Raw genomic sequence first — 24,730 nt, 5'->3', positions numbered from 1 at the left:
AGATCAAACTGGGTAGTTCTTGTCAGAGATGGAACAACCTTGAAGCTGTTAGCAGTATTCTCTTCCTTCTATTCCTGGTCCTTCAGATGAATGACGAGTTTAAGGAAACTGAGCAGCACGCGTGAGAGATCACAAAATCTCATTGAACAGAACTTTAGCCACTTTGTGGAACTTCCAAACATGGCTTTGAATTGATTTAAGAGGAATTGATTTATTAGGAAGGAATAAAGGAGGAAATGACTATGATAAGATCTAGCAGTTCTTTTTCTGGGTATATATCTGAAGGAAATTTAATCACTATCCTTAAAAGATATATATACTCATATGTTCACTGCAGTATTATGTATTTACAATAAAGATATGGAAGCAACCTAAATGTTCATAGACATATGAATGGATAAAGAATATATATATATTATATATAATATATATATAATATATATTATAAAGAATATATATATAATATATATTATAAAGAATATATATAATATATATTATAAAGAATATATATAATATATATTATAAAGAATATATATAATATATATTATAAAGAATATATATATAATATATATATTATAAAGAATATATATATAATATATATATATATACACATATGGAAATCTATTGAGCCATAAAAAAAGGAGGAAATCCTGCTATTTGTGACATTATGGATGAAACTCAAAAGCATTACACTAAATGAAATAAGCCAGACAGAGAAAGACAAATACTGTATGATGACATGTGTGGAATCTAGAAAACCAAACTCTTGGGGTGACTACTGGGTGGCTCAGTGCTTTAGCGCCTGCCTTTGGCCCAGGGCATGATTTGGAGTCCCAGGATCAAGTACCGCATCAGGCTCCCTGCATGGAGCCTGCTTCTCCCTCTGCTTGTGTCTCTGCCTCTCTCTGTGTCTCTCATGAATAAATAAATAAATAAATAAATAAATAAATAAATAAATAAATAAATAAATAAATCTTTAATAAATAAATAAACCAAACTCACAAAAATAGAGAGCGGATTGGTAGTTGTCAGAGGCAGGACGTAAGGGTGGGTGAATTAGGTAGAGGGGGTCAAAAAGTATAAACTTCCAGTCATGAGATAAATAAGTTCTGGGGACATGATGTACAACCTGATGATGATTGTAGTGAACAATAGTATTATGTATCTTTAAAACTTGCTAAGAGAGTAGGTCTTAAAAGTCTCACAAGGGAAAAAGGTTCATAACTGTGTGAAGTAAGAGATACTAATTAGAGTTATTGTGATCATTTTGCAGTATATACATGTATCACATCATTATGTTGTGCACTTAAACTAATACAATGTTGTAAGTCAGTAATGTCTCAATAAAATTGGGGAAAGAAATAAAAGGAAACAAGATGCTTTGTGGGTTTGGTAGGCATCCAGAGACCTCCCTCAGGGCTCTTGTTTGACTGTGAGGTCAAATGCTCTAGCAAAGGGCACTAAGACAGGGCTCTGGGTTGTCAGAAAGGGGGTAGTGTAGACAAGTTATTCACATCTTTCTGGAGGAGATTAGACCTAAAATGGTGGGATTCGGACAGAGAAAGTAGGGTGGGCAGAGAGGATTCTAAACTGGGGAAGAAATTCAAGCCAAGATGAACATGGGGATCACTATGGAATATTCCAGAGACATTTCATTGAAGCTACACGGCACCTCTGACTCGAGTAGGGAATAGGTGTATTTGTGGAGGGTCTTGAATGCTACTTTCAGGATTGATTGCTATGTCCTGAAAGAGCTTGTAAATAAGAGGCATTCTACCTGTGGAGGATTAGTCAGGATTACTCAGGATTACTGAGCTGAGGCTTTTCTGTCTCCAAAATCTCACTGTCTGCTTCACCAATACCAAATCCCTGGAATGAGATGGCTGCAGAAGCTTTCTCTTTCCCCCAAACTTGGACTACTGCTAATCAGGGAAGGTGTTCTCAGCAAATATTTTATAATCACTGGTAGAAAGTGGTGCTCTGGCTTGAGGGCACCGAAGGACCCAAGCTTTTATCTACCCTTCTGATTCCCCCCCTCTGCAGGTGGGCTTTTGTCCCTTGACTGGTGTCACATGGGGTGCCATCATGTCAGGCTCTCACCCCTTTATGACCAAAGAGCAGAAGGAGGGTCTTGCCCTCATTGGTGAGGGAAATATTACCCCAAAGACCATGGTCAACTTCGCCTGTATCTCATTGCCCAGAAGTGGCTGCAAGGGAGGCTATTGAAGGGAGGACCCAAAGAAGAAGAAAATTGTTCTGAGCCAATCAGGAGTCATCTCCTGGGGCTGGGAATAGGGAGGCCAAACAAATCTGAGATTTTGGCATAAGAAGGGGAATGGCATTTGGGTAAAGGTTAGTGGGGTGATCTGGGCCTTTTCTCCCATTCTCCTCTTTTCCCAGGTGACAACACCAAGGCGGAGTACTGGAGGCACCCACCCAGGGTCACAGAGCAAACACAGAGCCAGCATGTGCTCCCTCCACGCTGGTCACTGTCTTCTCTGTGGTCATCCCAACACAGAAAACCAAGTACTGGTGGTTCTGTTCAAATTCTGAAGGCCCTCATCTCACTGATGGTACTCGTAGTTCTTAACTCTCACTCTGTGTCAGAGTATTATGGGGAGAACTTTAAAACAAGGAAAGAAAATGAATGTCCATCTTCTATCCCATGAGATGCAGATTCAACTGGTTTGGGGTGGGGCCCCAAAGACCTACTTTTCAAAAGCTTTTGAGGCATAGTGGTGTGTTTTTAACGGGTCAGCTTGGCTGGGCTATTGTTATACTGTGTTCTCCCCAAAATTCATTATGTCAGGACCTTACCCCCCACCCTGCCCCCGCAGTATGATGGTATCAGGAGGTGGGGCTTTTAGGGGTAATTAGGTTTAGATTAGTCCTGAGACTGGAGCCCTCAGGAATGGGATTAGTGTCTTTATAAGACATGAGACAGCTTGCTGCTTCTCTCTTTCCCCAAGAATACAGTGAGAAGTCAGTAGTCTGCAACCTGGAAGAGGACTCTGACCAGAACCTGACTGCGCTGGCCCTCTGATCTCAGGCTTCCAGCCTCCAGAACTGTGAGAAATAAGATTTCGGTTGTTGCTAAACCACTCAGTCTGTGGCATTCTGTTATAACAGCCGGAATTCATGAGGACAGCTACAGTCCCCGGTTAGTCAACTAAACACTAACTCAGGTGTTGCTGCGAAGGTATTTGTGGCTGTGATTCTAGTCCATAATCAGTTGACTTTAAGGGAGTCTGATCTGGGTGGGCCTGACCCGGTGTGTTGAAAGGCCTCAAGAGCAGAGCGGAGGATTCCTGGTGAAGTGGACACCGCGGCCTGCAGACAGCAGCTGCCGCCTGGCCTCCCTGACATCACATCCTCTGGGTTCAGGCTTGCCTGGCCAGGCCCCACAGTCACAAAAGCTCATCTGTGCCCTGAAGATGCATCTCCCGCGGGTTCTGCTCCTCTGGTTGAACCCAGACTGATAGGCCAGGTGATTTCAATATGCTGCTCAGGCTGAGACCAGGGAATATTCGGCAGTGGTTAAAGCCAAAGGGCGTGGGGACCAAACTGCTCCAGGCCAGCGCTCATCTCTCTGCCTACCCCTGTGTGAGGCCCTGGGGCTGTGAACGGGGATGGGGTCGCGTCTAGGCAGCCACAGAGGTGCAGGCCGGATGCTTCGGCGCCTGGAAGCTCAGCGCGCGTCCGCAGGGGAGGTGGCGGCGGCTCTTCATTCGCGGGGATGAAATGCCATTCAAACAGCGACGAGTCTGGTTTCCCACCTCATCGACACCTGAGGTTTGGGGCTTCGTTTTCGGGTCACCTGACGCGTCCTTCCCGAGCCTGTTCCGGGCGGCGGGAAGGCACTTGGCGCGCGGCCCCTCAGGTGCAGCCCGGGGGGGTGGGGGGGCAGGTGCAGCCCGGGGGGGGGCAGGTGCAGCCCGGGGGGGGGGCAGGTGCACCCGGGGGGCAGGTGCAGCCCGGGGGGGGGCAGGTGCACCCGGGGGGCAGGTGCAGCCCGGAGGGCAGGTGCAGCCCGGGGGGGGGGGGGGGCGCGCAGGTGCAGCCCGGGGGGCAGGCGCCCCGCCCCGGGAGTCAAGGAGTGAAAGGCTGGAGCCAGGAGCGCCACGGGGTGTCTCACAGCGGCCCGGGACCAACATTCTCCGATGCGCCCTCGGCTGGAAGGCGCCGGGCGTCTGGCGAGCAGGACAGCGGTGAAAACGCTGCTGCGCCTCCCGCCGCCGCTTTTCCTCCGGGCGCCGAGCCCCGCTGCTCCCTCCAGCGGCGCTGCGCGGGCGCTCGCTCCCCGGGGTCCGGTGCGGCTCAGCCTGGCGCACGAGAGCCCCCTGGTGGCCGCACGCCGCGGCGACTGCTCCTGCTTCGGCTGTGGTCCGGGGTCCTTGCCTTTGCTGCTGCTCACAGGCCCCGGTGAAGCTTTTTTTTTTTTTTTTTTTTAATTGGAGTTCAGTTTGCCAACATATAGCATAACACCCAGTGCTCATCCCGCCAAGTGCCCCCCTCAGTGCCCGTCACCTGGTCACTCCTAACCTGCCCACCTCCCCTTCCACTACCCCTTGTTCGTTTCCCAGAGTTAGGAGTCTCTCATGTTCTGTCCCCCTCACTGATATTTTCACTCATTTTCTCTCCTTTCCCTTTATTCCCTTTCATTATTTTTTATATTCCCCAAATGAATGAGACCATATAATGTTTGTCCTTCTCCGATTGCCTTATTTCACTCAGCATAATACCCTCCAGTTCCATCCACGTTGAAGCAAATAGTGGGTATTTGTCGTTTCTAACAGCTGAGGAATATTCCACTGTATACATAAACCACATCTTCTTTATCCATTCATCTTTCGATGGACACCGAGGCTCCTTCCACAGTTTGGCTAAGCCTTTGACAGGTGGAGAAGATCGGCCGCTTTACCGACTTACTGTCACCAGCCATCTCTGTGTGACCTCAGCCGCTCCTGTCACCTCTCGGGGTCCTGTCTCCTCACCTATAAACTGGGAGGGTTGAAATAGATCCTCTGGGTTTTGACATTGAGGATTCAAGAACTTGTGATTCACAGACAGTCACTCATTCAACAAATACAAATGTGTCGAGTGCAGAGGTTCAGACTGGTTAGAGAGCAAACCTGTGCATTCCTGGGCCTTACACTGTAGCAGGAGGGGACAGGTGATAAGCAACATAGAGAAGAAAGTAAGTAATATGTCAGAAAATGATCCATGCTACCGCTGAAGACAGAGCAGAGAGGCAATCAGGAGTGGCAGCAATGGTGAAGTCAGGACGGGGCTCTGGCCAGTCAGCTGGAGCAGAGACCTGGAGGACAAAGGTGGGGGGAGGCAGTCATTCAGATTTGGCTGGGGGGGGGAGCGGGGGGCTGGCTCTACCGTCACTCCAGATGGAGGAAAGCACCCTACGAAGACCCAAAGCACAAGCCTGACTGATGGATTTGAGGACAAATAAGAAGGCTTGTGTTGGTGACTTAGCCAGCTGGGAGGGTATGATGGTGGGGTTGGGGAGACCAGATAGGAAAGAAGGGTTGATTCCATAGAACCCTGCAGGCCACTGTGAGGAGTCTATCCTTGACTCTTAAAGAAAGAAGCCACTAGAGGGTTTTGAGCAGAGGAATGACATGATCTGCCTTATGTTCTAACAGGGTCTTAGTCTGTTCAGGCTGCTAAAATAAAACACCATCAGGGCCCCTGGGTGGCTCAGTCAGTTAAGTGTCCGACTCTTGATCTCGGCTCAGGTCATGATCTCAGGGTCGTGAGATCGAGCCCAGCATCAGGCTCCATGCTCAGCACAGAGTCTGCTTGGGAGTCTCTCTTCCCCAATCACATACTCTCTCTCAAATAAATAAAATAAATCCTTTAAAAAAAAAAAAAACATTGTAGACTGAGAGACTTAAACAACAGAAATTAGTTTTCTTACCATTCTGGAGACTGGAAAGTCTAGAATCAAAGTCCAGCAGAGTTCAGTGTCTGGGGAGAACCCTCTCCTTGGCTTGTAGAGGACAGCCGTCTCACTGTGTCCTCACATGGCAGAGAGATGAAGCCCTGGAGTGTCTTTCTCTTCTTATAAGGGCACTTAGCTAACCGGGGGCTTCCCTTCATCCTCTCATCTAAACCTAATCACCTCCCAAAGGTCCCTTCTCCTAAAACCATGGAGTTTTGAGGAGCACAAACATTCAGGCCAGTCACTCGGGCAGCGCTGTGAGCTAGATAGCAGGGAAGGTGGTGATGGAGGCAGGAAAGCCAGAGGCTGGGGAACTACCCGCCAGAGGTGCTGGTGGCTGTGTCTTGAAAGGTGAGGTAGCAGCGGAGGTGGTGACACGTGGCCAGCTTCTGGAGAGGCGGTGAAAGCAGAGGCAGCGGGATTTCCTGACTGGCCATAGGTGGAGGCTGGGAGAAAAAAAGAGGTCAAGGATGGCCAAGGATTTTGAACTGAGTACCTGAAAATTGGGATGTATTGAGGTTAAGAGGTCGATTTGTGAAGGGAATTGGACGTGCAGCTTTCAGGGGGGCCTTGTTGCTGGAGATAATGACCATACTCTGAGATTTGTGTTCATTCCTGGTACTGCCCGGCTGCATCAGTCTGGAAAAGTATCTTAACTTCTCTAAGCCTTGTTATTCAGGATGTATTTGTTCACCCCCACGGTATCAGGTACTGTGCTGGATGCTGGGGATACAGAAGTAAAACAAAGTCCCCGCCGTCATGGAGCTTACGTTTGGCGAAATAAAGATGATAATAAATGACCACTTGGAGTTGACTGAATGATAATGTAAATTGCCTCAAGCACTCAGTATGGTGCTTTGTCCAATTCGCAGCTGATTCTACACCCTCCTCTTGCTTTCTACCAGAGGAAAATATGTGTCACATGCTTGAGTGGACCAGTGAGGGGCCAGAGGGCATTTTGAGTGGCAGCCTTCCAGTTTTCCAGAAAGTACAGAATTGACTCCCTAAGAATAAAATATGGGATATTCTTATAGAAATTATACAAATGATATGCTGCCTCCACAGCAGAGTGCAGCCTCTGATTTTTATTCTTTGATTTTATTCCGGAACCCACTGGAAGCCAGCATAATGTCATAAATGAGATGGTGCTAGACGAGGCATGGCTAGCCTAACAAACTAATAGCAAATAGCTGGGACCATGTAGTTCATTTTTGTTGCAAGCATCATCCCCTTAGTTAAAAGTATTATATTTCTTCTGAAATGATAGCTGTTTAGGATCACTTCTTTTACTCCAAGTGGGCTTTTCTTGGTAAAAAGTAAACCATAGAGAGGAGATCACCGTGGGAGAGAAAAGAGCCTGGTCAGACCCTGGAAGTCTGATGTTCTGGAACAAAGGGCAAGGAGAGAAGGAACACTGAACGGCAGCATCTGTAGAGATGGGGGGGTGGGCAACAGGAGTGGGTGAGGTGAAGCTCTGGAAGAGAGCACACACGGATGGGCTCCAGGAGGTCGGAGGTGGGAGGTGGACACTGGATTTCACAGTCGGGATGTTTCTTCTGTCAGTGGCCATAGGTGCATCCAGGGAGCTGTGGACTCAGGACATGTGGAGGATAAGGAAGGAGAGACAACAAGAGCTGGAGAAATGGTCAAGAACTTTCCTCTGAAAAACAAGGGGGTGGGGTGGGAATTATCTAGACCAGGGAAGTGTGGAGTTGAGAGAGAATTTTTATTTTATTTATCTTTTCTTAAAAGATTTATTTACTTTAGAGAGGCAAGGAGGAGCAGGAGAGGGAGAGAATCTCTGGCAGACTCTATACTGAGCACAGAGCCCGGTGTGGGGCTTGATCTCAGGACCCTAAGATCATGACCTGAGCCGAGGTCAAGAGTGGACGCTGAATCAACTGAGCCACCCAGGCACCCTGAGGGAGGATTTTTAAAGTGAGGAATGGTTAATAGTGTTCTGGTTGGTTGATCTCTCTTTGTAGGCAAAACCAACAGACAGCTCTGACTCACAAGCAAGGTTTGGAATTCTTTAAGAACCACAAGTAGCCTACAGCAGAGGCCTTCAGGCTGGGATGCCACTGCCTTGGAATCTTCAATATGGGAATCTGCTTCCAGCTCAACAATAGTCCTAAAATTGACCTGCCTGGGGATGCCTCCTGCCAGCATGCCTTTCCCACCCCTTCTTCCATAAATGCCCCTCTCCTGCTTCACACACATACACACACACAAAAGTGTACATCTCAACAGGTGAAAACATCTGTGCTCCATACAATTAGACAAACTTAAGACAGCTGGTTTTGTATCATCTTCTATCATCAAGGCACCATAAGGCAGCCCCCAGTTCCTGCCATTCATCTATCAGAGACACTTCCAATAACATCTTCAGTTCTTATGTTTTATCAGTATTTATCAAAATTGTTATATATCTGTACATTGATAATTTATTAATAATAGTCATGGAAAAGATAACTAAATTCAGATTTACAAAAAGCCTAATGGTCAAAAGAAATTAAATTTCAGGGATCCCTGGGTGGCGCAGCGGTTTGGCGCCTGCCTTTGGCCCAGGGCGCGATCCTGGAGACCTGGGATTGAATCCCACATCGGGCTCCCGGTGCCTGGAGCCTGCTTCTCCCTCTGCCTATGTCTCTGCCTCTCTCTCTGTGTGTGTGACTATCATAAATAAATAAAAAAATTAAAAAAAAAAGAAATTAAATTTCAATTCACAAACATTTTTGTTATAGGGAAATATGATGATCACAAAGACTCACATATAAAAAATGTATTAGGGTAAAAATGTGTGAAGGCGGTAGAAAGGATACAGGATTTTAAGGAGAAAAGGGAGCATGGTAAAATTTTTGAATTTTTTTTTTTGTGCTTTAGATGGATAGATATCAAATTGCTATGGTATTTATTTTCCACAGAATATATTTTTAAAAATAATGTTGCAATTTTATACAAGTATTTATAGTAAGCTGGAAATGTACAGTCTTACAACTATTTAAACTTATGATTTAGAACTTTTAAAGGGCAGCTTCAAAATGTGCAAGAAAGTTTTTTTTTTTTTTACCATACATGAAGAATTTTAATATCAGGATTTAAATTTTTGTGCTAAACTCATCCCACATAAGTGAGTAATAAGAACAAAATGCTGAGAGGTGAGAGCCACAAGAAAGAGTCCAATTTCTAAGAGGAGCGACCTTTTATATGTATTCTGAACAAAGGGATAAAGGCCAAGAAGGACAGGCCTAGTTGGGGCATTGGGTACAGTGATGGCAAATGAGAACACAAAAGGGATGCACATGAACACAACTCCCAGATCCTGTGAGACATACAGAAGATTCTTACAAAAGAATGCATCAGTCCCAAAGGCTTTGGGTTGGAGGAATCTTCTACTAATCCAATCTGAAGCACCTTCTGGCAGTCACTCTCTTTCCAGCACTTTCTGCTCAATCAATCATCATAAAACAAAGCAACAAGAAGTAAAATATTTTGTAAACTGTACTACATGTACACTTATGTGCAATGGTTAGATGTATACATTTTCTATTTGTACACTGTTATGTATACACTGTTTCAATTAATTTTTAATAACCTTATTGACATAATTCATATGCTGTTTAACATATATAATTCAGTGGTTTTTAGCATATTCAGATATGTGCAATCATCATCCCTCTGTAATGTTAGTACGCTTTCACCACCCCAGAAGAGAATCCTGTATTAGGAGTCACTCTTACTCTCCCAAACACTCTAGTAAATTCTGGTACTTAGGTCAGATATATGACTTATAAATATATTCTCCCATTCTGATGGCTTATTTTTTTATAGTGTCTTTAGAGCTTCTAATTTTGATTAAGTCCTATTAATGTATTTTTCCTTTTGTTGCTTGTGCTTTTCTTTATCATCCCCACAAATCCTTTGCTTAATCCAAGGCCATGAACATTTATTTTCATGTTTTTCCAAAGAGTTTTCTAGTTTTAGATCCTACACTTGGGCCAGTGATCCACTTTGAGATCATCTTTGTATAATGATGTGTGGTAGGTAGGGGCCGACTTCATTTTTTCATAAGCGTATATCCACTTGTTCTAGCACTACTTGTTGGAAGGACAAGTGGGCTAGAACTCCCACTTTAATTTTTTTTTATTTATTTATGATAGTCACAGAGAGAGAGAGAGAGAGAGAGAGAGGCAGAGACACAGGCAGAGGGAGAAGCAGGCTCCATGCACCGGGAGCCCGACGTGGGATTCGATCCCGGGTCTCCAGGATCGTGCCCTGGGCCAAAGGCAGGCGTCAAACCGCTGCGCCACCCAGGGATCCTGAACTCCCACTTTAATGTCTCATTTACTTTTTACAATAGTCCAGTGAGGTAGGAATTATTGTTCCACTTGTAAGTGAGGAAACTAAGGCCAGGGTAGGTTAAGTGACTTGCCTGAGGCCCCAAGGAATGCCCCGTAAAAGTGGAATTTAATGTGACTCTAAAGGCAAAGTTCTTCTACGACAATCCCAGCTGCTGGTAAAACACACATACATACTCATTTGATGCCTTTACTTTTCTTTCTTGTTAGATATTCCGTTCCTGAGGAGATGTTAGTGTTAAGAACTCTGAAGCCAGAAAAGACAAGCACAGTTCTTATTTTTTTTTTAGATTTTATTTATTTATTCATGAGACACACAGAGAGAGAGAGAGACAGGCAGAGACACAGGCAGAGGGAGAAGCAGGCTCCATGTAGGGAGTCCGACATGGGACTTGATCCAAGGTCTCCAGGATCATGCCATGGGCTGAGAGCAGCGCTAAACTGCTGAGCCACCCCGGCTGCCCACAGCCCTTATTTTTTAAAAGCTAGTTTAACTAACTAACTAACTAACTAACTAACTAACTAACTAACTAACTAACTAACTAACTAACTAGTAATACAATAGAAATGAAGACATTTCCTACAAATTGGATGACCTGAGAAGTGTGAAAATTAATGAAGGGAAACCTCATGAGAATGGGGCCTGGCGGCCTGGCAAAGGAGAGCTCTCAGGCCCTGGGGCTCACAGTTAATTGCAAACTCGACGGGAAGGGGTGTACCTTGCAGGTGGAAACGCCTTCTAATACCCAGCAGGTGAAAGAAAGGCTTTGCTCCTGCCCTGACAACAGCCCAGCCAATGAGAGAGAGAGATGGTCACAGCACAGCCAATGAGAAGCCGCCCGGTTTACGCCAGTGAACTCTTTGCTCTTACCAGCCTCCCGGACCGTCTGCTTTTTCTAGAAGAGAGCACGCATCTCCTTTCCACTGCGGGCTTCTCTGTGGTTTGTCCCAGCCTGTTAGTCCCGCACTGCAGCTCTCTGCTCTTCCAAGTAAACCCATCTTTTGCTGCTGACATTGCTAGCAGCTTTATTTTTAAGCTTAACGGAAGTCTGTATTTTTGGTAGAGCAACAGCACACGGCTCCAGGAGACAGAGTCACGGGCCCCAGAGGGTCAGCAGGAGACCGGCCGACCAGCAGAGACTGGAACCGAGGTAGGTGCCGCAGCTGGAAAAGCAGGAGGCCACGGTGGGACTTCGGGCACAGGCCTCCAGGCCGGGCGTCCCGGCCGGTAACACCCGCCGCAGACACCCTGCGCGAGCCTCATTCCTTCTCACACCTGGCATTGGTAGGTCTAGATCCAGACGCAGGTGGAGCATCTGGTGGCTTGTCCAGCCTGAGTTGTGTCCCACACTGTGGGCAGGGAGGGGGCCGAGGGGCACTTCCTGCTAGCCACTGCACACGCCAGCAGGAATCCTCCAAAATCAGAGGGAGTGGATGCGCCAAATGCCTACTCCCAGGACAGTAGAGACACAACTCTTCTCTGCTGGTCCAGTTGTTTGTTGTTTTGCTTTGTTTGCATCGCAGAGCCACTGTCTCCTCATTCTCGGCCCTCTCCGTATCTCACATGACCTGTTTTCCTGGCGAGATTAACATCTCTGTGTCAGGTGTTTTATACCCACTATGTTGCATCTCCCGTTGCACCGTAAAGGCAGACTTACAACATATATTTTCAAATTGCTGATGATCCCTAGGATACCTCAGGGATCACAGTCAGCTCTTCAAAACCCACGTGTGGATCCTCATTAGCCAATTTATCTTAAGTTTGGTTTTCCTTCCAGTCCAGAATGAATCTAGTGACTATACGTTCACCATCAGTTGGGAATGCCCAGGAGGCATTTGCGCCCTTCGACATCAGCCTAATTCAAACGAAGGGCTGAGAGTGGCTGGAGATGCGTGGGCTCTGTCGCCCAAGTCAGAGCTTTAGCCTTGCTCGTGCGTACCAATTTTTATTGCTTAATTTGGAAGTTCAAAATGGGAGTCTTTAGTTTTTGAATATTCGGGGTACCTGAAAAGAGATATTTGGCCAGTGGCATAAGGAATCAAATAAAAGAACGGCTGAACAAGCTTTGGAAAGGACAAGAAGGCCTAGGGTTCTTCATTGCCAAGCTTCCTGGGCAACCACATTCAGACAGTTGAACCCTCTGAGGTCTCTGATCTTCAACTCCAGGGCCCAGTTCTGTGGTCATGGAGGCTGAATGACCTGGCATGAGCCATCCTCACCACTCAGAGAGGCATGGGAGATACCATGACTAAAGGTTGCACCCCCATGAAATGTGAGTGCTCCCCAGAGAAATGCAGTGTGAATATCCATAAAGGGGAAATTTGGTTGGGCCTGGAAAGTCTGGAAAGCACCAGACTGCTGCAAACATGTTCAAGGGAAAGCTACAGAGAAGTGAGGGAATGTGCGATGGCTATAATCCTGGACAGGATCCTGAGCATGGGCAGAAGGATTAGACCGATGGAGGGACAGCTCTGTAGTCATGGCTGGAGGGAGGAGGAAAAACTAGGTAAGGATGTGTGCTGAGAGAAGGTCCAGAGAGGAGGCCCAGTGGGTGGTTTCCAAGTGTTCTATTGAATGGGGGAAGAAAGAGATTATCCAGTCAGGATGAGAGGCAAGTGGATCTGCAGTTTGGGGATGCAGGAGATAATTTCTCAGTTATTTTCTTTCTTTCTTTTCTCTTGTTTCCACTGCATTTATTACTAATATAAAAAAAAAAGTTAAAAAGAAAAAAAATTCATTCTCGGTTCTCCAACGGCTCTCATCCCCCCTCCCTCTTGCCCACACAACTCCTGACCCATTTCCTCAGGGCCAGTGCAAAACTGAACCTGTTCACTGCCGTTTTCACAGAAAACAACCAGTGCCAGGGATGTAGGGAAGAAGGTTAGACGAGGGCGACAGTACCGTCCAGGTTTCACCCAAGGGTAGGCCAGGTGGAGATTCACAGAATTCGGATGAAAGGGCTGGTGGCCTCACAATGACGTACTCTAACTAAAGTAGGCTGGAGAGGAGATAGGATAGCCCGTAAGAGGTTTTAGAGGACATCTCATGGGCTTGTGTCAAACCCCGAAAAGCCAACACCAGGAGAATGGGGAGACCCGGGAGGCAGTCTTGCAGAAAGTTTCACAATTCTCCCATGTTGGGAGGTGTGGAAAGTCTAGAGGGCATCAAGAGCCTCACTCATTTTGGCAGAAAAACTCTAGTGTTGGGAAGTCACAGTGATGCCATGGACACTGAGAAAGGCTGTGTACGAGGGGATGCACAGTTTCACAAAGCACAGTGATCACAGACCAGAGTGTGGGGATCACGCTACTGACGCAGGACCTACACAATCCAAAAGCTGGGAGGGTGGCCTTCCAGGGAGTGACTCTGCACCAGTCATCCATACTTGACCCCAGGTCAACTGGCAGCTCTGGGGGTAGGGTTTGTCACATAAAAAGGATTTAAAACAAGCATCTAGAAGAAGGGAATGGTAGGAAACTGCTCCAGGGCTCGTACGAATCGAGGGCAGTACTGAGGGCTGGGTGGACAGATGCACAAGAAACAGCACCAAAGAGGTTTCCTGTTCAGCAGTGAGTCGGCGAAGGGGAATTGGATCCAGGAGGCAGTTGAAGAGAGCAGAGGTGGGGTCCTGAAGGCGAGTCTCTGGAGGCTGGATCAAAAGAAAGCCCACACTCTGGGCACCAGTGATGAAACACAACTCTGGACCCCAGAAGGGGGAGGTGGCAGATGGAGGTGGGTGTCACTGATTGAGGGTGGTGGGCAGAACAGCCTCACAGTAGCCGTCACAGGCCCACAGGGCAATATATGGCTGCTAGGTCAGAGGGCTCCTTCCAGCCCAGATGGGAGGGCACGGTCTCGTAGAGGAGGTCCATGGGCGCCTGGGAAGAAGGCACAGAGGTCCTCATATCGACAGTGGTCCTTTGTGGCAAAGTGTCGGCAGACAGGGCGGTTGGATTTGTCTTCCATAACTTGGGGGCCATTGTTGGGCGGGCAGGTATTTTTGATAAGAGACCAACTTTTGAGCCTTCGGGGTTTTCTCTGCTCTTTATGAAAGCCTCCTCTGGAAGGACCCCCATGGCCCGGTCCAGGAAAAGGAGGTTCAGTATTGGCCCCCCCACCAGCCACGACCATCTGGGCCGCCTCCCTGGATCAGGCCTCTGCCCCTGGGAGGAGGTGGGAGGCTCAGCAGTGGAGTCCTTGGTCCCCTTGACCCTGGAGGACCTCTGTGAAGAGAGTCTGCATTCCTGTTTGGCTCCTTTCGCTCAACACCGTGTTTGTGAGATTCATCCAGGTTGCCTGCAGCAGGAGTTCGTTCGTTTTCATTGCCACGTAGCATTCCGTTGCATCCCGTTGGGGGGAGGGCCCAGAAGGCTGGGTGGTCCGATGGGACTCCCATCCTCCTGTCTCCAGTCTCCTCCTGCTCTGGCAGCGGGGGCTGCTGCTGATTCTGCTTCTTTCATTTGGGCATCATGGTTGTGGCAATGGCTGCAGCAGGATTTGGAGGGCAGTCTCTCAGTTATTTTCTCGTGCTTTTCAAGACTCTGTGTTTCTAAGTGTCTAGTGCTCTTAGCACCTGGTGTAGTGTTGGAGGGGCGCTGTGTGAGGGGAATGCTTGCAAATAAGGCTGCCCACAGTCCTGATGAGAAGACCAGACCTACACTTGAGCGAGCATGCATCCTGTCTCTCACACACACATGCACATCCTCCAAGGACTAGGTACAGGGTGCTGTGGGTCTTCTTAGCTAGGAGTAAGAAAGCCATCATTCTGAGGTCTCCCAAATGGCACATGTGGTTAAAGAATGACAACCACCCTTCTGTTTTCCCCATTCCCTAATCAAATGTGCTCTGTAACCTCTAAGAGAATGCAACATAAGTGTCCATACATGAAGTGTCCCTAGAACGAACACTTAAGGCCAAGAGTGGGGTCAGCGATTCTTAGGAATCATAAAGAAGTATCTTCTTTGAATTGATCTGTTAAATCTTAGGAGTCAGTTTGAGATAAGATTGGAGGCTTATGACTAGTTCTTTAACACAGTGCAGCACTTCACATGAACCCCCACACTAACAATGTGTGAAATACCCCATATACAAAATGGATTAGGAGGAGAGTAAGACAGTGATTTATAAACAAAACCTATCATGGTAAAGTTTCCTCTAATGAAATCCACCAGTGGATTTAAAATATTCCATCAAAACGTAAAATACATGTACTTTTAACACAATTCCGCATGCTAAGTGATGTAGGTACAAGGGTATTCCTAACAGCGTTTTTTGTAACGGCAAGATACTGTCCTCTCACCGAGTGGTGATTAAATTATTGGCATAACAATGTTATGCAGCCTTTAAGAGAATGGAGGAGTCACAACATGGAAAGATCTCCAAGATACACTGAATGTAAAATCAAGGTGAAGAAGTGTGAAGAATAGGTCATCATTCTTGTATGGAAAAATACATAAGCAGTTATATTTGTAAATATATGGAGCAGTTCTAAAAAGATTGGCAAAGACAGTTCTATTACTCACCTGCAATGACCGGAATAGGTGGCTGGGAGGAAGGGAGAGGGTGATTTTTTTTTTTTTTTTTTTTAAATCTCAAGTATGAGTATTACCTAAACAAAATTTTTATTACACAGTCCCTCATAGTTAAAAAAGCATGTTTTTATATCAATTGTGGGTACACCAATATTGAAAAATTGTCAGGTCCATCAATTCCTATAATATCCCAACCTAGATTTTTTTTTGTGTGTGTCTCAATGAAAGGTTTGGGTTTTGTTATCATTTAACTGTATAATACTGGGCAAGTCAACCACCGACGTGAACTCAAGCCACTTCATTTGAAAATGATGGGCTTAGGCTACAGATGACTTCTGAAGTTCCTTCTGGTCTAAGATGCTGTGGTTACAGGATCTGATTATGCAATATCTAGGGAAGGGGGGGCGGGAACCAAATTGGCAAAGAGAACAAGCGTATGTCAGATAGTAGTTTTGGTGATGTGGCAAAAGTAACTAAATACAACTGTGCATATACACTTTGTAAATTACATTTCCATTCTACTCCATTCATACCAAGGAACAACAAAAGGGCATAGTCAACTGAAGAAATTTATTTTTTTTCTAGGTACATAGATGACATAATTATAGACAAGTTTTGATACATAGGAAAACCCTTCTGTCCACCTTTCTCTTTGCTAAGTGAATCATCACAATAATTTTTACAATTTTTAAAACAATACACAGCTTTCCTGGGCTGAAGCAATCGCAAGGACATATTGGGACTGGTATATTACAGCTACTTACAATGTTTAAGAACAGCAATGGAGAAAAATAAGTTATTTAAATATTGATTTCATATACAGAAAGTGCAATGTTGTTAGTTGTTATATAACTTGCTTGACTGTTTTCTCTATCAATTTAAAATCAAGATAATTCGGACTCAGACTACTAGATTTTCTGAAAATAATACAGTACACACATGCAGCATTGACTTGGTGAACTGATTTCTTTTGCTGCAGTTATGAAAGCAAATTTTGCTATGTCAGGAACTGGTTTGCCATAGACTAGTAATTTCCAATTTCACCCACACCGGGGATCGGGACAGAGAAAAGGGCTGTGAAGGGAAGGCCATGAAAATGTATCTGCTTCTCGGTTATCTGGGAATGTAAATAGTGGTTGGGGCTGGCTGCATTTCCTTCTAGACAGCTTTAAAGTAAAAATTACACACAACCGATGTGTAGCTACCTGAGCCAAACTGCCTTTCTAGGTTTCTTTTGTGCTTTCCAAAGACAACACTTTTCACCCTTCCTCCACATTCTGTATCAAGTGCAACTGATTAAACCTGGGTATTGTTGATGCCTAACACCTGCCTTTCTGACAGGTGGCCCCTAAACCACCTTAGTCAAATGTCACACACAAACATTCAGGCTTTTCTAGGATCAAATTAAAGTTTAAAGCAAAAGAAGACCAAACAAATACAAGAAAAAAAAATTTTTTTTTTTTTTTTTTTTTTTAAAACACAATAAAGTAAAAACCTCAAGACCTTTCAGATTAGGACGATCTTCCCACTGAAAATCACTCATGGTCCCTGAATTTGATTTTTCTCTGCAGAGGCAATGACTTCCAAAGAAGAGTGACAAAAATATGATTTGGCATTCTCAAAAACTCCAAAGTTTTCCCTTTTCTGGCGCCACTTTTATGGAAAAGAAAATCTTACACTGAAAATAAATGAACACTGGGAATTACACATAAGATTTCTCCTCCTCCTTTATTATCTACTGTGTGGCTTGTGTGTGGTCAGCTTAAACTATGAGCAGGATCGCAGAATGTCATGCCAAGGCACTGGGCAGCAGGAGGAGTGTGTGGCCTTGCACCCACGTCCACCTCAGCATGAGAGATATGTTTCAGCGGCGTGGTCACAGGAGAGACCTGCAGCCACTACATTCCATGTGGGCTGTGTGCACAACCCAAGATGGTAAAAATGGGCTATTTTAGAGATTTCAGTAGAAAATTGGCAGCTTTACCTTTTTCTGCATTTCCACAACTTCTTCACATGGCATTTTCTAGAAGGTGAATATTGTTGAAGAAGCATATTTTTAAAATGTGTACCAAAGCATGAAAAAATAGATCACCTGAGCATATCTTTTCCCTCAGAAACATGGATCCAAGTACATAGAGCAAATGCTGAAGATGGCTTTGTAATGAATAAAATTATCCGCCCCCCCACCCTGCACTGAGGGAAATCATTTTAATGAGTGTTTAAGAGCTTTTGATCAAGGCTTTGTGTTCAAAGTGTTTCTATTGTAAGTGATCACATTCAGTGCTTAAAATAGTTCTGATGATTAAGAATGTAAAGGAAATTCATTTAGTAAGCAACAGAAACCTTAATTTAGTTGCCTAAATTTGTGTGCTAGAAAAATTAAACCCCAGACTAAAAGAGGATGGGAAATGCTACAGTCAGTTGGAAAACAACTGAAAATATGCAAATGCTTATTAATACATGGCTAATGTAGTTTATCTGGCTCCAAAATGAACTTTTATCCAAATTTAAAGAATTATCTCAATATGAAAGGAAGGAAAACTTAATTATAAAAGTGAAAAAAGAAAACCCTTTTAACATTTATAAATCACTTCCCTTTTAAAAAGATCTTTCTGAAATATTCAACCTTACAATGACTTTGCAAAGGTGACCTGTTAACTGATGACTGAATTTTGGGATGGACGTGGTCAGGATCCAAGTCAATACTGCAGCACGATGACCAACATGGTAAACAAAACTAAACTGATTAAAATGAAGGTAGTTACTATACACACACACTCACACACATGCATGCACACCCACATACACACCTGATCTCTGTGAATTTCAGATAGCTTTTTACTGGATTTATAGTTAGTGTAAAAACTGAAAGCCAACATGAAGTTTGTGCCTGATAAACACCTCTATAAAATAAGCCATGTTAGAATGAGGCAATTAGAAAAGCCCATTTTTTTTTTTTTTTTTTTTGCTGAAAACATCTCACATATGTTAGATGGCAGTCTAAGCTGAAGATTGGAAACTATGGTTACAGGGTAGTGAACACTAAGATAACTGCTTCAAAGCTTATATTAAGGCAAATAAAAGCTGATTGCTAGAAAGCAATTATTAAAATGTCTCTTGTTTACTTAAAGGAGAACAGGCCTTTTTTTTTTTTTCTTTTTTCCTAGTGCAGCCAGATTTTCTTACTTTAGAACAAACAGGCATGGTCAATAGTGTACAATAACTCCCGAGTCTGTTACTTTGGCCTAGATAAAGCCCGTCTGGCCCTCAGGTATCCTGCAGGGTGACAGATGGAAGGGCAAGGGCGTTATCAGGAACGAAACAGGCTGCCCCTCCCTCTGCTCCCAGCCCTCTCCCAGCACACCAAGACGGGACTGGAGGCACAGCATATGTGGCAAGTTGGCATCCTGGTTCTTTTGTGTTCTGAAAATAAAAATAAGTGCTTGTCTTTTCTTTGGGGGTCAAAGAGAACCACACCAATTTCCTCGAGGGGGCCTTTCTGGAGAAGAGAGGGTCATCAGTCCAATGCCAAGGTTTCGTGCTCTGTGTGGCCATACACTAGGCCTTTCTTCTGGATCTGGTCTGCATGTCCCGAGGAGGAGGATTTGCATTAGCATAAGCACAGTGAAAGGGTGGCTCTTGTCCAGGGAGCTCCATTATGGGCCTGGCTACATGGCCTCAGGGCCTGGGGGCAGTTTGAAGAGTCTGGCTGCAGACACGAGCTTGCTTATGTGTCTCTCCTCTGTAATGCCGGCCTCCTGAAGGCAAGTGTGGGACAGAGAAGGCACTTGGCCCAGTGTGCTGAACCCAGCTTCAGTGAGGGCGCTGGTGTACATGGGCAGACCGATGGAAACCAGCCAATCCGACACAGACGAAACGCATCCAGGAGAGAGGGGCTTTCTACAGATTTCTGTGAGTCCACCACTTGGGATCTGGATAAATAAAGAAAGCAATTTTAAAGACTTGACACAGGCCCCTGGAGGGTTTCTTATACTCCTAATAGAAATGCTACTTAAATACTACATTGCCAGGCTATTAGGAAGTGCCAATGCCATGAGCTGTCAAAGACCAAGAGTAGCATCTAGAATTCTTTCTCAGCTTCTCAAAGGTGAGACCCATCTTCAAGGAAGTTTTTCAGGTTCTAGAAAGTACTGGAATTAGATCTAACCCTAATTATGTGTTCAAGTCTCCAAACTGGAAGTATTTCTATAACCTGCTCTTTTGTCTTGTGTGGTGATATGCTCTTTAAGGAAATCCCTAGGTGATTAAAGAGGCAGGCCTGTGCAGTAGTGTAGGAAGTAAGATACTCAGTGAGTAGAGTTTTTATAAAACAGATTTTCCATTGTACTTTGAATCTACGTTAACCAGAAAATAAAATACTTCATCAATGTAGTTCTAAAAAAATTAAAATACAATAATACCAAGTGATGGCTCGGGCGGGGAAATGGACATTTACACTCGACTTCTGAGAAGACCAAATGCTTATCTTTCAGGAAGATGGTTTACTAACGAGGGTGCAAATCCTTGAGATTTTGTGCAGGCTTTTGTAAGCAAACCGTCCTAAAGGAATATATATACTCAGAAATTAACCTTGGGAGTCTACAAAGCTTTATTATATGTTAACAGGGGAGTTCTTTACTAAATTTTTTTCAAATAATAAGTTGGCGAAAAACTTAAGTGTTTCAAAAATAGGACTGGCTAAGTAAGGGCACATTTACCAGAGCATTCTGACCTATTGATAATATAAAAGAATGTTTGGTAAAAGAGCCATGATCTGATAACTGAAAACAGGTTTCAAAACTATACATCTACTGTTGTAGGTGCAGTGAAATGACCAGATTTTTTTTTTTTTTTAACTTCTTTCCAGTGCTAGGATTATGGATAATTTTAATTTTTTTTCTTGCCAAAACTGTATTTTTAAGACTTTGTAGGCTGAATATTACTTTCCCTCCAGTGTCTCCTGATAGCTGAAACGAACCCTGGGTACTTAGCGGTTGCCAGTATCCTCATCATAAGTGCTATAACTACATGGATTTCAGAAGTTGAGCAAGGGGAGACCCCAGGTGCCAGCTGCTCACCGCCATGCGGTGCTGCTTCCGAAGCAGCTTCACGCGGATCTGGTCCATGTTGGTGGCGACGTCCCTCTCGGGCTGATCTAAGTCTTCTGCATATCTCTGCACCAGGGCTTCGGGAATCCCACAGCGGCCGTGCTGCAGGGGACAAGAGAAACGTGGCATCAAGGAATTCTATCTCTAAGAACAGCAACCGCAGGTAGGATAAGGCACAGGCAGCTACTGGGAAGTATCACCAAAAGTTTTCATTTGAAATTAATATATTTATAGTCAAGATGGATGTTTTGGAGAGAATATTTGATGTTTTAATCTTTCAGGTACTGATGAGCTCTAGGAAAAGGTTTTGAAATGTAAGTAAAGCAGAACACAGTTGTCTTGTATATGTGAGCCAGCGACCTCTCCTCACTTCACCAGATCATTTTGCGCAGTGGTTCTGAAGACCATCTCCTAAACGCAGGGGAGAAGAGCAAACTCGTGCTCTACAGGTAGTCTGCTCTTTGCGCTCTGTCTTATCCTGCCAGGCCCGAGGCCACCGTTTATTGTAGAGTGCAGTTCTCACTGCTTTCCATTCTAAAGGGTTATTTCACTCAATATCAAGGAGGTGGAGGGTCAAAAGAATTTTATAACAGGGACTCCCAGGAATGCATTATAACAAAATACACATTTCTAGATCTTTTTTTCCCCCCAATAAGCAAGGAGTTTTCATTATATGAGCTTAAATGAGTTTTCTGAGTGTCTTTGGTACAGTGGGATAGCTCATAATCATTCCCCCTTACTCATACAATTATATGATATAATTACGTTTGAAAAGGGTTCTACAGTTTTCAAAGTATTTTCACATTTATTTGCTCCTAATAATATCTAAGGAAGGTAGTTATGCAGGTTATTATTAATCCTGTTTTACAAACAGGAAACGAAGGGACGCCTGGGTGGCTCAGTGGTTTAGCGCCTGCCTTTGGCCCACGGCGTGATCCAGGAGTTCCCAGGATCGAGTCCCATGTCGGGCTCCCTGCGTGGAGCCTGCTTCTCCCTCTGCCTATATCTCTGCCTCTCTCTCTCTGTCTCTCACGTATAAATAAATAACATCTTTTAAAAGAACCCAAACAAACAGGAAATGGGGATTTGTTGACATCTACACACATAAGCGTTCAGTGAGACATGGAAACTGCACCTCAGGTCTGCCCACTGAGCCGGCCTTTTCTGGAACCAGTTCTAGTACTCCCTGATTGTTCTCCCTGCAAAATACGGCTGCCAAAAATTAAAAGTAAGCCAAAGAGGAGGGGAAAAATAGAGACAAGAACGGAAAAGTCCAAGGCTGCATTTGTGTTTTATCTGGACTCGGCTCCCGTTCATCCCGGCGCCGGGCAGCAGAGGCCATGCTCAGGCTTCCAGGCCTCCCGCCGCCGGGCCAGGCCCCGGGGGCCTCTTCTCACGGGGCTGCCTGACCTACAAAAAGCAGGGGCCTGCAATGCCCTCGGTACCTTATCCGAATATGGCTCCTCGGTGAGATCGATGCCCTCGGCTCGTAGCTTGTTTTCGGTGAGCATCTCCAGGTCTAGGCCCCGGGCGCAGGAGATCTTCCTGCTCAGAGCCGGGCCCAGCTTGACGCCGTGCTCCTGGAGGCTCGTGCTCTCCGGGAGCTCTGACAGCCAGGGCGGTGGTCTGGCGCTGGGCGGGCTGCCGGGCTCCTGTCCTGAGGGGGCACTAGAAGCCTGAGGGGAGGGACAGTCACCGGGGCTGCCCTTCTTAGCCGGCAGGCTGGGCGCGTCGGCGCCGGGGGGGAGCCCGTTGGCCAGGCGCTCTCGGCTCTTCTTGGCCGGGACGGGCGGAGGCTGTGCGGGCGGCTTCGCCTGTGCTCTGGCCTCGGGGCCCCGCTGCTCAGCATCTGGGCCTTCTTTGGTGCCCAGGGGGTGGTGTGTGCCTTCGCAATCGAGTCCCTTCCTGTGACCCTCCAGAGGCGTCCTTGTTAAACCGTGTTTCACCCCGGGAGGCTGAGCATCGTGGCTTCTGGGCAGGCACGGAGGAGGTGACGTGCCCCCGGCAGGGGCCGCTATGGGTCCCTCCGGTTTCTTAGTAGCTGTCTTCTGAGGTTCGGGGAATCTCTTGCTTTGGGTCAGTAGCAGTGCATTGTCAACAGCAGGATCTCGTTTGGGGCTTTGAGCCTTTGCGACGGAGGGGGTTGTCTTTTGTGGCACTTGTGGTACAGTCTGAGGGGAAGGTTGTGTCACCTTGCCAGGCACGTCCTTCTCAGCGGCAGGCTCTCCTTGAAGGCCGTCCAGGGAGTGGGATCGGGGCCATGCTTCCACAGGCTGGGGGTCCTCCAGGGTCTCACAGCTCCGACAGATGGAAACGGGGAGGCTTCTTCGGTTTTTGTTGGAACCAGTCACACACGGCTGGTCACAGCACTTAGAGGCGTGGGCGGGAGGACCGCTGCCCAGCCTGCCCTCGTCCCCCTGCTTCAGGGCATCTGCCGACTTCGTTAAAGGCAGGGTCGGGTAGCTGCCCCGCTGACTCCTGGCGAAGGACTTCAAGCTGGACTCCGTTGACGACTTGACCGACAGAAGGCCCGTCTTCCGAGTCTTGCCTGTGAGACAAGGACGTATTTTACAATCATTTTAAGAAATCAAACTCCTGTAAAGACGTGCTGACCTAATTGAAATCTCCCCACTCCTATGTCCCGCAGTTGAATGGTACTAAGGACAGAAAAATCCCCATTTATGATGTTGGGTGGTACAGGATTATTCGGGTCCCATTTTTATTTTAAGAGTTTCCAGACTTATTAATGGATTTGTAGAGACTGAAATTAATTGTCTTGAGAGAAAGAAATAGGCTGTGTCAGGCAGGGAGATCAGTCTAGGCCTAACGTCTGTTCCCAGCTGCAGTCCGTATAGAAGAGGCTGGATCACCGGTACCCGGTTCAGAAACCATACAATGGGATTTTGGTTTTGGGAGGACAGTTTCCCAAGGTCAGGGTTGTGAGGGGCCGGCGTACTGAATTCCACCCGTGCTCCCTAAGGCTCGCTGGTGACCACAGAACTCACCAAGCACACGGTCCCCTAAGCTCCCCGTCACTGGTTCGTTGGTGTGTGTGAAGTAGATACATCCTTGAAACAGTCAACCAACCTTGGTTCAAGTAAGTAAACAAGCTAATGGGAGTATTTTGACGGAGACAATCTATAAAATACTGATATGGTTCTAATTTCCAGGGAGGTGCCAGCTCTGATTAAAATCAATCGTCAGCTATCACTGAACTTATTAACCAGACATCATCTATTAATTTGATGGTGAGCTGGCAAACTGCTAGTATTGCTTGATAAGCTTTGCTGAGAATTTACCCTGTGGTCAGGGCCTGTGTGCTAAATGCTTAGTCTTCATCAGTACTTTTAACACACACACACACACCCCATAATTAACTGTCCTTTGCTATATTTTGGTTAATCCCACATTTGATGTGTTCTTTGATGATGGGCTGAAATGCCTAAGGAGAATAGTACATCAGATGACCCTAGTATTCCAGGCCGACAGAAGAACATAAAAATGTAAAACCCACATCAGGTTTGGAAGGTACAAAGAACTGGCTGGCTGTACTCTGAAAGACCACATCTTATAACTAAAGGCTTTCTTCCCTTCCCTTTAACTGTTAATAGAAACTGTATGTAGAGATTACACTTCCCCATTCTGCTTATATTGGAAAGATCCCTGAATTCACCTTGCAGGTAAAGAATGGTTTGCCAGCTTCTGTAGTTCTTCAGCAGGTACATCTGGATGCTTTTGAGCTTTACATCTGTCACTGTTATCTGTGAAATCCTTAC

General features: G+C 45.7%; 1 protein-coding gene and 1 pseudogene across 7 annotated transcripts in view; both read right to left on the bottom strand.

The window, feature by feature from the left end:
- Positions 1-14,131: 14,131 nt before the first annotated feature.
- LOC140604379 (proline-rich protein 3-like) lies at positions 14,132-14,801 on the bottom strand (annotated as a pseudogene).
- Positions 14,802-16,397: 1,596 nt separating this feature from the next.
- The window catches only part of SASH1 (SAM and SH3 domain containing 1), a 313,961-nt gene continuing 305,628 nt past the window's right edge, over positions 16,398-24,730 (bottom strand). For all 7 annotated transcript variants that reach the window (XM_072827316.1, XM_072827306.1, XM_072827274.1 and 4 more), the window contains 3 exons: positions 22,400-23,502; positions 20,925-21,056; positions 16,398-19,778 (listed from right to left, as the gene is read on the bottom strand). In XM_072827316.1, the coding sequence (XP_072683417.1) occupies positions 19,515-19,778; positions 20,925-21,056; positions 22,400-23,502 (1,499 nt within the window). In that variant the 3' untranslated portion in view covers positions 16,398-19,514. The remainder of the gene's footprint in view (positions 19,779-20,924; positions 21,057-22,399; positions 23,503-24,730) is intronic.

Source organism: Canis lupus, chromosome 1 (genome assembly GCF_048164855.1).
Source record: "Canis lupus baileyi chromosome 1, mCanLup2.hap1, whole genome shotgun sequence".
NCBI lineage: Eukaryota > Metazoa > Chordata > Mammalia > Carnivora > Canidae > Canis > Canis lupus.
Note: the sequence above shows the minus strand (reverse complement) of the source record. Positions and strands in the feature narration are given on the sequence as shown.